At 41.4% G+C, this 14,059-nt stretch overlaps 1 protein-coding gene across 6 annotated transcripts in view; it reads left to right on the top strand.

The window, feature by feature from the left end:
• The window catches only part of kalrna (kalirin RhoGEF kinase a), a 210,746-nt gene that overhangs the window by 144,809 nt on the left and 51,878 nt on the right, over nucleotides 1–14,059 (top strand). Inside the window, exon 1 of one of the 6 annotated variants that reach the window (XM_015965720.3) lies at nucleotides 13,773–14,050. The exons of the other annotated variants lie outside the window; for them this stretch is intronic. Coding sequence (XP_015821206.1) covers nucleotides 13,981–14,050 — 70 coding nt within the window. The 5' untranslated portion in view covers nucleotides 13,773–13,980. Of the gene's footprint in view, nucleotides 1–13,772; nucleotides 14,051–14,059 lie in introns of those variants that run through there. 6 annotated transcript variants of the gene reach the window in all.

Here is a 14,059-nt window from a genome sequence, read left to right as displayed (position 1 = left end):
TTTCTGCTGTGAAATTGGCATTTTTAACATGGGAGTCAATGAGGATTTGCTCGCTTCTGATACCAGCCCCCAGCGGATGAGGGTGGAACTGCAATTTTTCTTCCGGGTTTGACTCAATTTTAAAGCCGCATTGTGGGGGCCTGGTTACAAATGATATTCTCATGGCCTCAGATGAGAATCTTGTGTCTGTTCTAGTCTTGTTAAATCTCAGTGCTGCCTTTGACACAGTAGATCACAATGTTCATGTAGAAAGGCTTGAACATGTTGTAGGGATCAAAGGAACAGCGCTAGGCTGGTTTAAATCCTACCTGTCTGACAGAAATAATTTTGTTAATGTAAATGACAAATCTTATCTGATAACTAATGAAAATCTCAAATTCAGTATAGTGCTGCACTCAGGGTCTCTGCGGGCTGCAAAGTAGGAGCAACAGGGCGGCCGGTATGATCGTCTCTCAATCAGAATTTGCAGATCACTTTTTTTTGTCATAGAGAGCCAGCCGCAGATTATTTTTCTTCCAGTCCGCAGACTGAGATTTGAAACTAGGAATCAAAATTTTTAAATTTCAATGAATCAGGGGAAAACTGTTAGTCCCGGTTCCAGACTAGGCTCGATGCCCAACCTACACTGTTCACAGAGCTCTGTGTCCAAGCACATTAATAAAGAGGTGAAGGGAAATACAAGATGTGGTAGAAAATGTGTACAAGCAATTGGGATAAGTGCACCCTGGAGAGGATTGTGAAAAAAAACAATTCAACAATGTGAGGAAGATTCACAAAGACTGGACTGCAGCTGGAGTCAGTGTTTCAAGAACCACCATGCACAGACTTACCCCGGCTTTCCACGGGAGCCGTCAGCAGCACGTTACTGCAGCAGCACGTCATAGCTGCTGATAGGAACCGCTGTGGTCAACAGAACCTTTTCCACTGGAGCCGTCGGCAGCCGTCAGCAGCACGAGTCGGCCGCGTCTCAGGAGCAGCATGTCGCGGCCTTTACGCGCCGGTTCTATTTTTTACGCGCGACGCCTCTGAAACGGGTCATGTTCGACATTTTTGGGGAAGGAAAGACAGGAAATCGGACGCGGAAATGGAGAGAAGCTCCGGAGATTTTCAGAATAAAGAACGTACTGTTTTCCGGTTGCTTTACTTTTAAAAAAAGTTACTAACTGTGCAGCCCCGTGAGATGTTATCACCTAGCTAGCGGGCTCCTTTGTTTTTCAGGTCCGTATTGGCGATTATAAAACGGACAGAACATAAAACACAAACCATGTTGTAGTTTTCTCCTGCTTGTTGTTGTGTTTACTGACGAAGTCACTCGTGTGACTTCGTGCTCTGTCGGTGACAGCTGCTCCCCTGCTGCTTCGCGTCTCGTGGGAAGGGCCAAGCAGCAGCTAGACGTGCTGCTGCAGTAACGTGCTGCTGACGGCTCCCGTGGAAACCCGGGGTTAGGCAGGACATGGATTCAGCAGTCACGTTCCTTGTGTCAAGCCACTCTTCAAGAGACAGTGTCAAAAGCTTCTTGCCTGGGTTAAAGACAGAAGGACTGGACCACTGCTGAGTGGTCCAAAGTTATCTTCTCTGGTGAAACTAAGTTTTACATTTCCTTTGGAAATCAAATCAAGGTCCCGGTGTCATGACCCGAACTTAGAGGACTCGTGAAGACACCAAACACAGTGAGACAATTAAGTCTTTATTAGCCTGAAGCTATGATGAAGTGTTACCAGAGTAATACTCAGGTAAGGGCAGAGTCGAAGGCAGGCGTGGGCCGAAGCCAGATCGGGACAAAGCAGGTACAGGGAGTAGGCTAGAGACGTGGTCGTAGACAGGCAAGGGTCATGGTGGCAGGCAGAGTTCTTGGCGATGGTCAGGCGTGAAAACGAGGTTGATAGACTATGATCAGGCAGGATGACAAAAGGCTGGAAGATCTACTAGCAGGAGTGTTCAATAATCTGGCAGAGCACTGGTGGTTGACTGTGGAATATATAGCTGGTGAGGCAGGTGTGTGGCATGAGCTTGATGGTAAGTTGACTGTGGTTGCTGGGCAAAAAAGCCTTGGCTGGAGCTTGATGAGAGGACCAGGTGTGATGCATGAAGGCTGATGAGGTGAATGATGGTGCATGGAGGTCAGGACATTGCAGGATCATGACACCCAGAGTCTGGAGGAAGAGAGTAGAGGCACAGGATCCATGTTGCTTGAGGTCCAGTGTAAGGTTTCTACAGTTAGTGATGGTTTGGGGTGTCATGTCATCTCCTGGTGTTGGTCCATTGTGTTTTCTGAGGTCCAAGGTCAACACAGCTGTCTACCAGGAAGTTTAATTGCACTTCATGCTTCCTGCTGCTGACCAAGTTTATGGAGATGCAGATTTCATTTTCCAACAGAACTTGGCACCTGCACACAGAGCCAAAATTACCTGTACCTGGTTTAAGGACCATAGGGTTGTTCCGATCGCATTATTTTGCTCCTGCTCCGATTCCGAGTCATTTGATTTTGAGCATCTGCCGATACCAAATCCCGATCTGATACTTTTCAGAAAAGCATTAAAATAATAAGAAAAAAATAAAAATAATTTAGCAAAGAATTATAAGAAAAGTAAAATAAGAAGAAAACACATCCAAATTGTCCTTTAAGTTTCACTTTCATTTTTTTAGGAAGTACACCAATTAAAAGATTGTTTATATTGTTAACTGTGGCTGTTAACTGAAGGTTAATGGAAACCGGTGATTTGCTTTGTTGATGCCCGAAGGAAAAAGCCGACAGCAAAACTAGCGCGTTTGCACACATTACAAGTATCTATATCTCTGCCTTTGCTGTCAGGTTTAAAATACCACCAAGCTGCAGATATTTTAGCTCTCAGGAGACACATTAGCTCTGTGTTAGCAGGCTTGCTAACAGCAGCACTTCGTGTCCGAGTCCTTGCCTGCCGTAAATTGTGTGACGTTACTGTGTTGTTTTTGTACAAGAAACACATATTATCAATGTAGGAACTCATTGAAATTAAAACTAAGCCATTTTTATTCAATTTGAAAATCTCTATCTCAGGATGAATTTAAAAAGTCATGTTTGTTATTTTAAAAGGTTAAATCCGATTTATTTCTCTCGAATCCAATCCTTTCAAAAACACATGATCGGGCCGGTTTCCGGTCACATGGTTGGATTGAAGCATTTCTAATTGTACCCAGTTCTTGATTAGCCAGCAAACTAGCCTGACCTTAACACATAGAAAATCCCTGGGGTATTGTGGAGAGGAAGATGCATTTAGCCAGACCCAACAATTCAGAAGAGCTGGAGGCTATTATCAGAGCAACACGGGCTCTCAAAACACCTGAGCAGTTTCACAGACTGATGGACTCCATGCCACACCACATTGCTGCAGTAATCCAGGCCAAAGGAGTCCCAACTAATATTGAGTTATGTACATGCTCGTACTTTTCATGTTCATACTTTTCAGTTGGCTAGCATTTTTAAAAACCCTTTTTTGCATCATTCTTAATTTATAATCTAATGCTCTTAGATACTGAATTTGGGACTTTATTAGTTGTCAGTTTTAATAACCAACATTAAAGATAAAACATGAAATATATCAGTCTGTGTGTAATGAATTAATCTAATATACAAGTTTTACTTTTTGAATGAAATTTATGAAAAAAAAAATCAGCTTCGTCCTGATATTCTTATTTATAACCAGCACCTGGTTGTATTTCCAATTGGTAAAATCTTTAGACAGCATGGGATAAACTTCCACTGTTTTGCTGATGATACTCAAGTTATATTTATCAGTTAACACTGATGAACCTAATTGGTTAGGTAGATTACAGGCTTGTCTTGAAGACGTAAAATACTGGATGACTCTAAATTTTATGCTTTTAAATCAAAACAAGACTGAAGTTCTCATCTTTGGACCGGAACTTCAGAAAAGGCATTAAATTAGTCCCCGAGAACAAAGTAAGGAACCTTGGTGTTATCTTTGACCAGGACATGTCATTCAAATCTAGGGATGGTACCAAATTCTGTACTTTTCAAGGCACCGACCAAATTCCATAGTACCGACTGAGTACCAAATCACATCATATGAAACGGTGTCTTTTTTCGGTACACGTGCCGCACGCTGGTGCAAGAGCGTAACGTCGGCAGTCACTGTGGGCGAGCTGTAAACAAAGCAGCATGGCAGAGAAGAAGCTTTCTGAAGTTTGGGTCAACTTCACTAAATGGGATGGGTAATTGGTTGATGATGAAACCAGCAACAACGATCTAGGATAGGATAAATTCAATAAAGTTTATCTTTCACCAAATAGAATATTTACTAAGACATCACAATATAACTATAGACACATTACTAGTCTGTGTGTGTGTGTGGGTGTGGGTGTGGGTGTGGGTGTGGGTGTGGGTGTGTGGGTGTGTGTGGGTGGGTGGGTGTGCGCGTTTGTGTGCGTGTGTGTGCGTGCGTGCTTTGTCTTCTCGATCCCCAGTGAGTCGTGGAGGATGGCTGCTTATACTGAGCCGGGATTCTCTGGAGGTTTCTTCCTGTTAAAAGGGAGTTTTCCTCTCCACTGTCGCTTTATGCTTGCTTAGTATGAGGACTGCTGTATAGTCACTGACACTTGTCAGTGACTTGATGCAATTTGCTGGGTTCCTTATATAGGAAACATTATTTCTGATTGGCCTAATGACCTGTCCTGAATTGGAATGATTATTATGTGACGTGCCTTGAGACGACTCTTGTCGTGATTTGGCGCTATATAAATAAACTTGAATTGAATTGAATTGAACAATCTAAGTGAGGCATCATCATCACTTTAGCCTGCTCCGGCAGATAAATAAAATGTTTAAGCTAACGTTAGCTTGATATGTTAGCTTAGATATGTTAGCTTTAAAGTTTGGTTTCACTTCACTAAATGCGATGGGCTATTGGGTGAAGATGAAACCAGTGACAACGATCTGAGTATGCAGCATTTTAATCTGCTCCAGCAGCAAAACAAACTGTTTAAGATAACGTTAGCTTGATAGTTTAGTTTTTGTTTACATAGCCAATGGTGCGTTCGCTTTCTCCTTGGAAATTCCAACTTCTGAGTAGGAAAAATAAACAGTTTGAAAATGAACTGCAAAAGGAATAAAAATACACAGTATATTTAGTTCACAGCAAAGATGTTTGCTTCAGTGTAATTTTCAGTTTATAAAACTCCCGTTCTCCTCTGACCTCTAGCATCAACAAGGCATTTTTGCCCACAGGACTGCCACATACTGGATGTTTTTGCTATATCACACCATTGTTTGTAAACCTTAGAAATGGTTGTGGGTGAATATCCCAGTAACTGAGCAGATTGTGAAATACTCAGACCGGCCCGTCTGGCACCAACAACCATGCCACGCTTAAATTGCTTAAATCACCTTTCTTTGTCATTCTGACCTTCAGTTTGGAGTTCAGGAGATTGTCTTGACCAGGACCACACCCCTAAATGCATTGAAGCAACTGCCATGTCATTGGTTGATTAGATAATAGCATTAAGGAGAAGTTGAACAGGTGTTCCTAATAATCTTTTAGGTGAGTGTATATTTAATTTAAAAAGCGATTTAAGTAATTATTAAACACTCAAAAGTGTCAAAAACTGTTAAGTATCGTTATCGATTCGTAGGTACCAGGAATTGGTACCTTATCGATTCAAATGTCAGAGGTACCCATCCCTATTCAAATCCCACGTTAAACAGTTTTGTAGGATTTCCTTCTTCCACCTAAGGAATATTGCAAAACTTTGAAGCATCCTTTCCAGCTGAAAAACTAGGTCATGCATTTATTACCTCAGGACTAGGCTCCCCTTCAACAAAGCCTCCACAGGTCAGCAGGACACCAGTGTATCTTCTGGGAAGAGAAACACCTGCCGAGGAATAAAAATGAACAAGCTGCCCCAAAACTGAAAGTAAAACGCGTTGCTTGCAAGCAGATGAGCAGCAATAATGTGTGAGAGTGACAGACTGATCGTAACATGGAGAAGACTGAACTTCTTCTCTGTTGTGGAGTTGACACGGGGGGAGTGGTCTTCCTGTTATTATTTAAATAGGGTGCACATAATACTGCACTGCGTCAATAAATGTGAAAGAATAATATATATTATAGATGATATATAATATTAGCAACCTTTAAATTTGTATTTCTTTTTTTAGGTGGACGACAACATCTGTATTGATGTTTGATTGGAAATTAAGAGTTGGTTAATATCAGTATATCGGATGTTGGTTAAAAAAAGCCATTATCAAGCATCTCTAGTTAATATCGCTATTTGTTGTTCGTTCAAAGATTTTAAGACTTCCGATTCTAAAAGAAATAAAGGTCGGATTCAGAGGCGGCAGCATGTGTCAATCTGGCCTGTAGGCGGTGCTGTTGACCTTTGTCAACTTTTCTCGGGACTGTGGTGGTGGGGCTTCATGAAGTCCTGCAGCAGTCTTCCACAGGACAGACGAGCTGCACGGAGTAATGGGACGCTCACATCAAAGAGGTATACAGCATAGAAAATGAGCACCAGTTTCCTTGTTTAAAGCCTGTTAGAGGGTATTACTGTGGAAGAGTTCCATTCTCACACACACACACACACACACACACGCACGCACGCACGCACGCACGCACGCACACACGCACGCACACACTACAGGATCAGCTGATTTGCCTGCTGCTACCTCAGGGTTTCATGCTGTTAGTGGTGACAAGCAGACTTTTTGTTTCTGGACAGATGGAAATAGAGCAGCTAAACCTCCTGAATGTCTAACATGGCTTTAGGCCCACCTCTGTTATTGTATTACAGAATCTGTAAATGTGGAAAAAAGAGCAGTCTTTTGTTCTGGTGGAAAAATCTAAATCTAGTTGGCACATTTTACATTATTATATAATTAATATAGTGAATTAAATGCAAACACAGTTTTAATGGTGTGATTTTTTTTTTTTTACAAATTTCTGAAATTAACAAATATTTGCCTTTTAGTTTTTTATGAACCCCAAACTTACCAATGTCTCACTTCCCATTATAGTCGTCCCATAGATGTTACAGTTGGAACAGACTGAGCCCCTCTAGTGTGTGTGTGTGTGTGTGTGTGTGTGTGTGTGTGTGTGTGTGTGTGTGTGTGTGTGTGTGTGTGTGTGTGTGTGTGTGTGTGTGTGTGTGTGTGTGTGTGTGTGTGTGTGTGTGTGTGTGTGTGTGTGTGTGTGTGTGTGTGTGTGTGTGTGTGGTGGGGAAATGGGGTTGTCTTGTGACTGCTTTATAAAAGTAGGTCTCCTTGTCCTCTCGTGAAGCTCTGGAGGTGAAGTGAAAGGATATTTGGAACAGATCCCTCTAATCTGCATTGTTCAGATCATCCAAGAATGTCTCCAGGCTGCAGTTCCAGTTCAAGGAAACAATTTAAAATTAAAGGAACAAAAAGTGTAACAGAATATTTCCTTTACCAACTGTCTTTACAGTTTTTTTGTGGTTTTTAAAGCTGACTTAGTACAGACAACAGCTAGAGAATTCACCGGCATTGCCGCCATTGTGTCAGAATGAGACCCCCCCCCCCCTCCATTTTAAAATGGCTTGTTTGGACCCCTAACACACATTTGCCACGTAGGAAATGTTAATCCACCTTTCCACCGATAGTGTCTTTGTTAAATAGGTTTGTCTCTTTGGTTACAAGATGGATCTTTCTAAGAGTGAAAGTTTCCCGATAAATCCCTTGGGTGTTGTAATTAAACAATCTGATATTCATTTTGAGCTAGCTCCTCTCGTCTTTATATACTTCCATATCACCAGTTCAAATCTGCTTTCCGAAGGTGGAATTCATTACCTTAGTCTTAAATTGGCCAAATTAAAACAGTCCAGATTATTGTCCTGCTCCGATTGCTGTTTTTGTTTCGATGCCTCCCACTATTTCTGCCTAAAGCTTTCTTCAAACAATTAGATCATCTGATTTTGTCATTTTTGTAGGGAGGGAAACATGAGAGAAGGAAGAGCAAACAAGAGAACTGACATGAGAATCCAGGGTGAGAGCTGGGTCAAAGGTCATGCCAAGATTCCTGACAGATGGCTTGGTGTGAGAAGCAAGCTGACTAAGAGAGTCTCTGACTTTGGGAACCAGCTTGTCTGGGGCACAGATGAGGATCTCAGTCTTATCTTCATTCAGCTGAAGAAAGCTCCCAGCCATCCAGGTTTTGATAGAGTCTAAGCAGGTGTGTAACAGCTGCAGCTTAGAAATTTCATGGGGCTTAAAGGAGATGTACAGTTGGATGTCATCTGCATAAAGATGGTAGGAGATTCCTTTGAAGGAGCTCAGAATGTGCTGAAGAGGAAGCAGATAGAGGTAGCAAAAATTACATAAACATCCCACATATTGGAAGTTTAGGATTTTCTCTATTAACTCATTCACTGCCAGCCGTTAGTTATTTGAACAGAAAGCCCCTGACTGCAGCGTTTTGAGCATTTTTACAGTTTTTTTAAGAGTCACTGAACATTGTTCTCTATGACCATGTAAACACCAAAACTACCAAAAGAAAGAGCAGACTTAGTTCTTACATCAGTGAAGATCTGTGTGTTTCTAGCTTTTTTGTTCTTTCACAATCTGTTGTCGAAGTGTGAGCTGCAGAAACATGTCCGCTTTAGGCATAGCAGCGTCCCAAACCAATCTCCTAATTCATGGATTGTCTGTTTCATGATCACATGACATGTGACACTTATGAATATCAACTTTAGAGCTATGATGTTTACTCTCAAGGTGCGCAAGCTTGTTCCCAAGTTGTTAAAAAACGCAATAGATAACTTTAGTCATTAGTGTCAGTGAATGAGTTAAACAGAACTCTGTTCATGCGCAACACATTTCTAAAATAAGAGACCATCGAGTTCAAACAAAAAAAAACTAGGTCAAACATTTCATTTCATGTTATTTATTGACATTGATGTTATTCCATTGGTGTTTGATTTTGTTTTTAAAGCTCACTTGCGTCAGTTACTTTAAAAACAATCACAATTGGCCTAATTATAATCTAATAATCTGTTAAATTGCACTAGAATGAAGGAAATGACATCTACTTCACTAAACGTTTTAAGGAGGATGACCCCCCCAACACACACACACACACACACACACACGTTATTTCTGATTTTGACACCCTTGAGAGAATTTGTACTAAATGAATCTCCTTTTGAACTGTTTTATAGTAGCTCTGCTGCTGATGTGTTTTGGCCTGCTTTGTTTTCATCATGAGACTGCAGAACCCTGCAGCTTAAGTGCGCATGTGTGTTCTCTTGTTTCTTCCTTATGATCAGCAGGGAAGGTAGATGGTACATAAAATAGGCCACTGCTGTGTCTAAAACTTTATGCGGGCTACATGCGCATGCAATCATAAGCAAGTGGGCAAAGAGAGAAGGCAGTAGAGTAAAAAAGGAAGGGCAATGTAGGTGCTAGGGTAAGAAATACTAACTGTTGGGTTTTAAAGTGGATGTTCCAGATCTCAGAGTACCATAAGTGAGTGCCACAACCAAGATGGCAGCCGTGAGGCTTGCCACAGTACAAGTAGTGTTCCTATCTGCCCCTCTCCTGTATGCGTTATGTGTCTACCAAACTCCAGCATACACGACTGGAGCGTCTACATCTCATGTCTACTATTTACAATGACCTGAGTCTATTTACTTCCCAGGTGGAGGAGGAGTTACAGAATGTAATCATTGCAAGCCGTAAGACACCACGATTGCCGGCCGCTGCTCTGGGATCTTTGCCATGTTCATGATTTATTTTTGTTGTCTGCTTAGGTAGAGTGGTGTTTCACATCTCTCTGTGATAAACAATTCAAAATGAATCCAGCTTCACGGGTTGCGAATCAAGTTAAAAACAATATCCTGTTATTACAGAAACGATTCAATTCAAAGCATTTAATTCAACTGCACTGTAAAAATGCTACAATTTTATTCTACGGTTAATATTTTTGTAGATATTTTATAAAATAAAGATGCCAGTTCTGTTAAAGTGACAGTACAACGTTCTCTTTTCAAATATGTAAGAGACCACATATCCCAAAGCATTATGGTTTTATGGCACTTGCAACAAAAAAACTCCATAACAAAATCACATGCCAATGTATTTATTTTAGACATGAACCAACAAAAAGTGACTGAATCTTTGGTTGGAAACTCAATAGGTAAGCAGTACAGAATAAGAATAAAGAGCAATATTTCAGCCTGAGCCTATTGTTTTGAACACTAGAGGTAAACCATCATATAAAAAAGTTACACAGATATAAACAAACGAGTAACAATAACCTTATAATGATGGTGGTCATTCATTTTAAAATGTAGCCTGAGGCTGGGGAAGCCAGAGTGGAAGGACAAAGCAGCAACCAGCTTCTTATCTCAGTACTTAACACAGTGACAAGCGCTTTATGGAAACAATTATGGAAAATAAACTAATACATTTAAAATAATTGCTACTTTTTGACCTGTGAAAGCCAAGGTACTCACCATACTCTTGTGTGTTCCCTCGCACGCTGGTCCAGATTGGAAGTGCTGCCAGTAAAAGTCAACGAGTTTACAAATAACTTGGCTTCAGTCAAGCCTCCCTTCCTTCTTATAAAACCCAAAAATGGTCCACACTTTTGATTTTTGTTTCCCCGACGAGTTGAAATTCTGTCCCGGTGTGTTATCATCTCCATCGCTGACCCCGGTTTCACACTTAAAGCGTCAGTGGCGTGAAACGGCAGCGGAGCGTCACTGCTTCAAATAGAATCCATTATAGTCAATGGACTGTTTCCAACCAGCAGCAATGTGGCAATTTCCAGGCCCCTCCCAGAAATAGCACGCCTCGCCGCTAAGGGATCCACGGATGCATCAATTTCTGCAGTTGACATAGGGCTAGACAAGAAATCACACACAGTTCCAGGGTAAAATCCCTGGTAATTTTCAAAAGAAAAGCACTGCAGCGATGCTCACGTGTGACCCAAGGGCTTATTTACTCACAGCATCGTTCCTGAAGTGCTGCGGTGTGTTTTTCATGGCTTTAATCCTGTCGGTGGAGAGGAACAACATCATATATGACATCAGAGATATCAAATGGGATTTAGTTCTTCTTGTTTTAATGGTGGATTGCAAAAACAACTATGACCTGAAGTTTCGAGGGATCGTGTGATCTCACGAGTCCAGCGAAGAGCACTGCGAGGAAGCCGTGCTGCTGCCAAGACTCTCCCTGTGTGAAATGGACCACTTTGAAGTTCACGAGTAAACCAGTCTGCTGCCGTTTTGCGTCGCAGATGCTTTTCAGTGTGAAACCTCCATTTTCTGCGTTGTCATTTGCTATTCATTCATGCTAACATCAGCAAGACACACAGGAAGTGAACCAAACCCACCCGTACGATCCCGAACCGACGCGATCCTCCCCTGACCATATTGACCCACCAACAGATTAAAAGTCTCACAATAGCCGATCCGTGACTCTGCAACCTATAGACTGAGGAAGCTGCTACCGATGCAGCCGTAAATCTCACCGTATATCCAGTTGCATCGGTTTATCCTGCACAGTAACGACCCTAGTAGAGACATGCAACGTCATTCTGCATCCTCCTAAGGGCTCTGCAGCACACCTACAGAGGGTGACTGAGACATGCCCAATCTTTTAATTGTCCATCAAAAATGACTAAGACCGCAAACCAGTGATTGGTCAGGATGCTGCTTCCTTGAAACTTTTCACCATTCCCCCTTGACGATAAAAGGGAAGAGACCTACAGACGGCTCATCGGGCGGGTCGGATTTGGGTCGATTAATAATTTCAGTGTGATGATGAGCCGCACTTGGAAAGCAGAGAGAGGGAGGGAGAGAGACATGAGGAGATGAGGACGCACACACCTAAAACCAAACACCGTGAAACATCATCATTCATCCATGGTGCAAAAGAAATGCTAACATGTTGGTTCTGCAATAATGTCAATCGAGTTTTGTGCTTAAACTCCGTCGGGTCATTTTGGTTTTAGCGTTTGGGTCTTATTGGGGCTCTGCTGCGCTGCTGCTGGGTACGTGTGGGGGTGAGACGAGGTAGATGAGAGCTCAGCACAGTCAAACAGAAATAACGATATTGTTTTGCTGTGTCGGCCTGTAGAAGTTCTTCCAGAACTTTATTCTGTTTAATGAACCAGGGTGACTTGAAAAAAAAACTGTCTAACTTAGAGGTAGTGTTTTTTTTTTTAATTTGCTTTGTTAATCTTCTCCTCAGAGACACAACGGACAAAACGGGAGAATAAAAGTCAAAATGTCCTCAAAGGACAGGTAGTGGAAGGGTTAGTTAGCTGGTTAGTGAAGGGGAGGTAGCTATCATAAATCCTAATCCAGCCCACAGCCTCCTGGTGTTGTTGTTATTATTATTATTATTATTTTTTATCAGCAAATATAAAATAAAGATTCAGCATTTTTATTGGAAGTTTGGGATTCTTCATGGTTTCAGTATTTTCAGCAGCAGAGCCTGTTTCCTTCTGAAATGAGGCCACTGGGTTCAAATAAAATAACAAACCAGGCCAAACAAGTTATTTCATGTTATTTCTTAATATTTATATTATTTCATAGATGATGGATTTAGTTTTTAAAGAAAATGTATAAGTTCTTTTAAAAAAAGTCATTATGTGAAGTGAATGTTGAGCATTAATAAAATTCTTATAATGTGTATGAATATAGTGACAGATGAACTTGTTAAATGAACACATACTGGTCTGGTGTAGCTTCAGATCTGAAATGAATCATTCCAGGAAAAGTAATCATTTTAACACATCCTTGATTAAATGTACAGATTATTTAAACATTTTAGGATTCAAACATCTTGTTCATTCAACACATTTGATTATTTCAACCTATAAGTTGTAAAGTCATTCATAATTCAAGGCAGATATTCAGAGTCTCGCCTGAGATCTTGAGCAAAGATATTATGGCTTCTTTGACTGGTTGCACATCACAAATCCCCGTTTTTCTTCCCTGGAGGCTAGACAGCTGTAATGCGTCCATGGATATGTGATGCAGTTTGTTGCTGCAAAGTAAAAGTTAATTTCTGTTCATGCTGATGAAAACTTTACCACTGGTATGCTAAAAGGAGCCAGACACAAAGGTAACAGAACTCCTGCACTACGTAATTTTTGAGTAAAGCATCTTAGAACTGACCATCACAATTTCCTTTGAGTGACGACTTTTATAAAGAGGAAAATGCAGAAAACCTTTAGAAAAATGTAGATTTTTAACATATGTCCATTTTTAGCAAAAATCTTCATCTGATGCATCAGAAAGGTTTAAATAACATCAAACATTTCTTCTTTCAACCTGACATGCTTGCTTAGTAAAAGGATTACTGTAAAGACTATGACACTAGTCAGTGACTCGATGCAACCTGCTGGGTTCCTCATATAGGAAACTTTTTACTGACTGGCTTAATGAACTGACCTGGATTGGAATATTTACTGTGTGAAGGTCCTTGAGACGACTCTTGTCGTGATTTGGCGCTTTATAAATAAACCAAATTGACTTTGTAAGCTGTTAAAGGTATTCTGTAAACCAGGGAGATCTGCTGTATGTCATGAGCATCAGGGCCAAGAGCCAAAGACAAGTTTCTATAGCTTAGAAACCTCACACAGCACGGGAATACGAGACAACGGACGGAACCGGTCTTCGGTCATTAACTGAGACTTCTGTTCCAGAGAACTGAAGTGTGTCTGAGGGAGGGACAAGCGGTATGTCTGAGCCTCTGGCTGTGTGGGAGTGCGTAGGCTCCTCCTCCCTCATGTCCTGTGCCTCCTCTCTCTGGATCCCAGCATTGTGGACTGGACGCTCCAGCTGCACACACACACATACACACACACTCAGCTGGTCTGCTGTTATTGCAGTCAGATAAAATTTGAAGTGTGTTTGACTGTGTGTGTGTGTGTGCTTGTATATGTTCTATGGATGAATGAATGTATGTGTGTGTGTGAGTGTAGATATGTACCTGTGTGTTAAGATGTGTGTGTAAGGATGAAAAGAGCCCAGCATTGCTGTGGATGGATTCTTGCCCGCTGCTGCTGCTGCTGCTACAACGGCACAGGTGGGATGA

This window comes from Nothobranchius furzeri, chromosome 14 (genome assembly GCF_043380555.1).
Source record: "Nothobranchius furzeri strain GRZ-AD chromosome 14, NfurGRZ-RIMD1, whole genome shotgun sequence".
Lineage (NCBI taxonomy): Eukaryota > Metazoa > Chordata > Actinopteri > Cyprinodontiformes > Nothobranchiidae > Nothobranchius > Nothobranchius furzeri.
The sequence above is the reverse complement of the archived record's forward strand: the minus strand, read 5'-3'. Positions and strand labels throughout refer to the sequence as shown.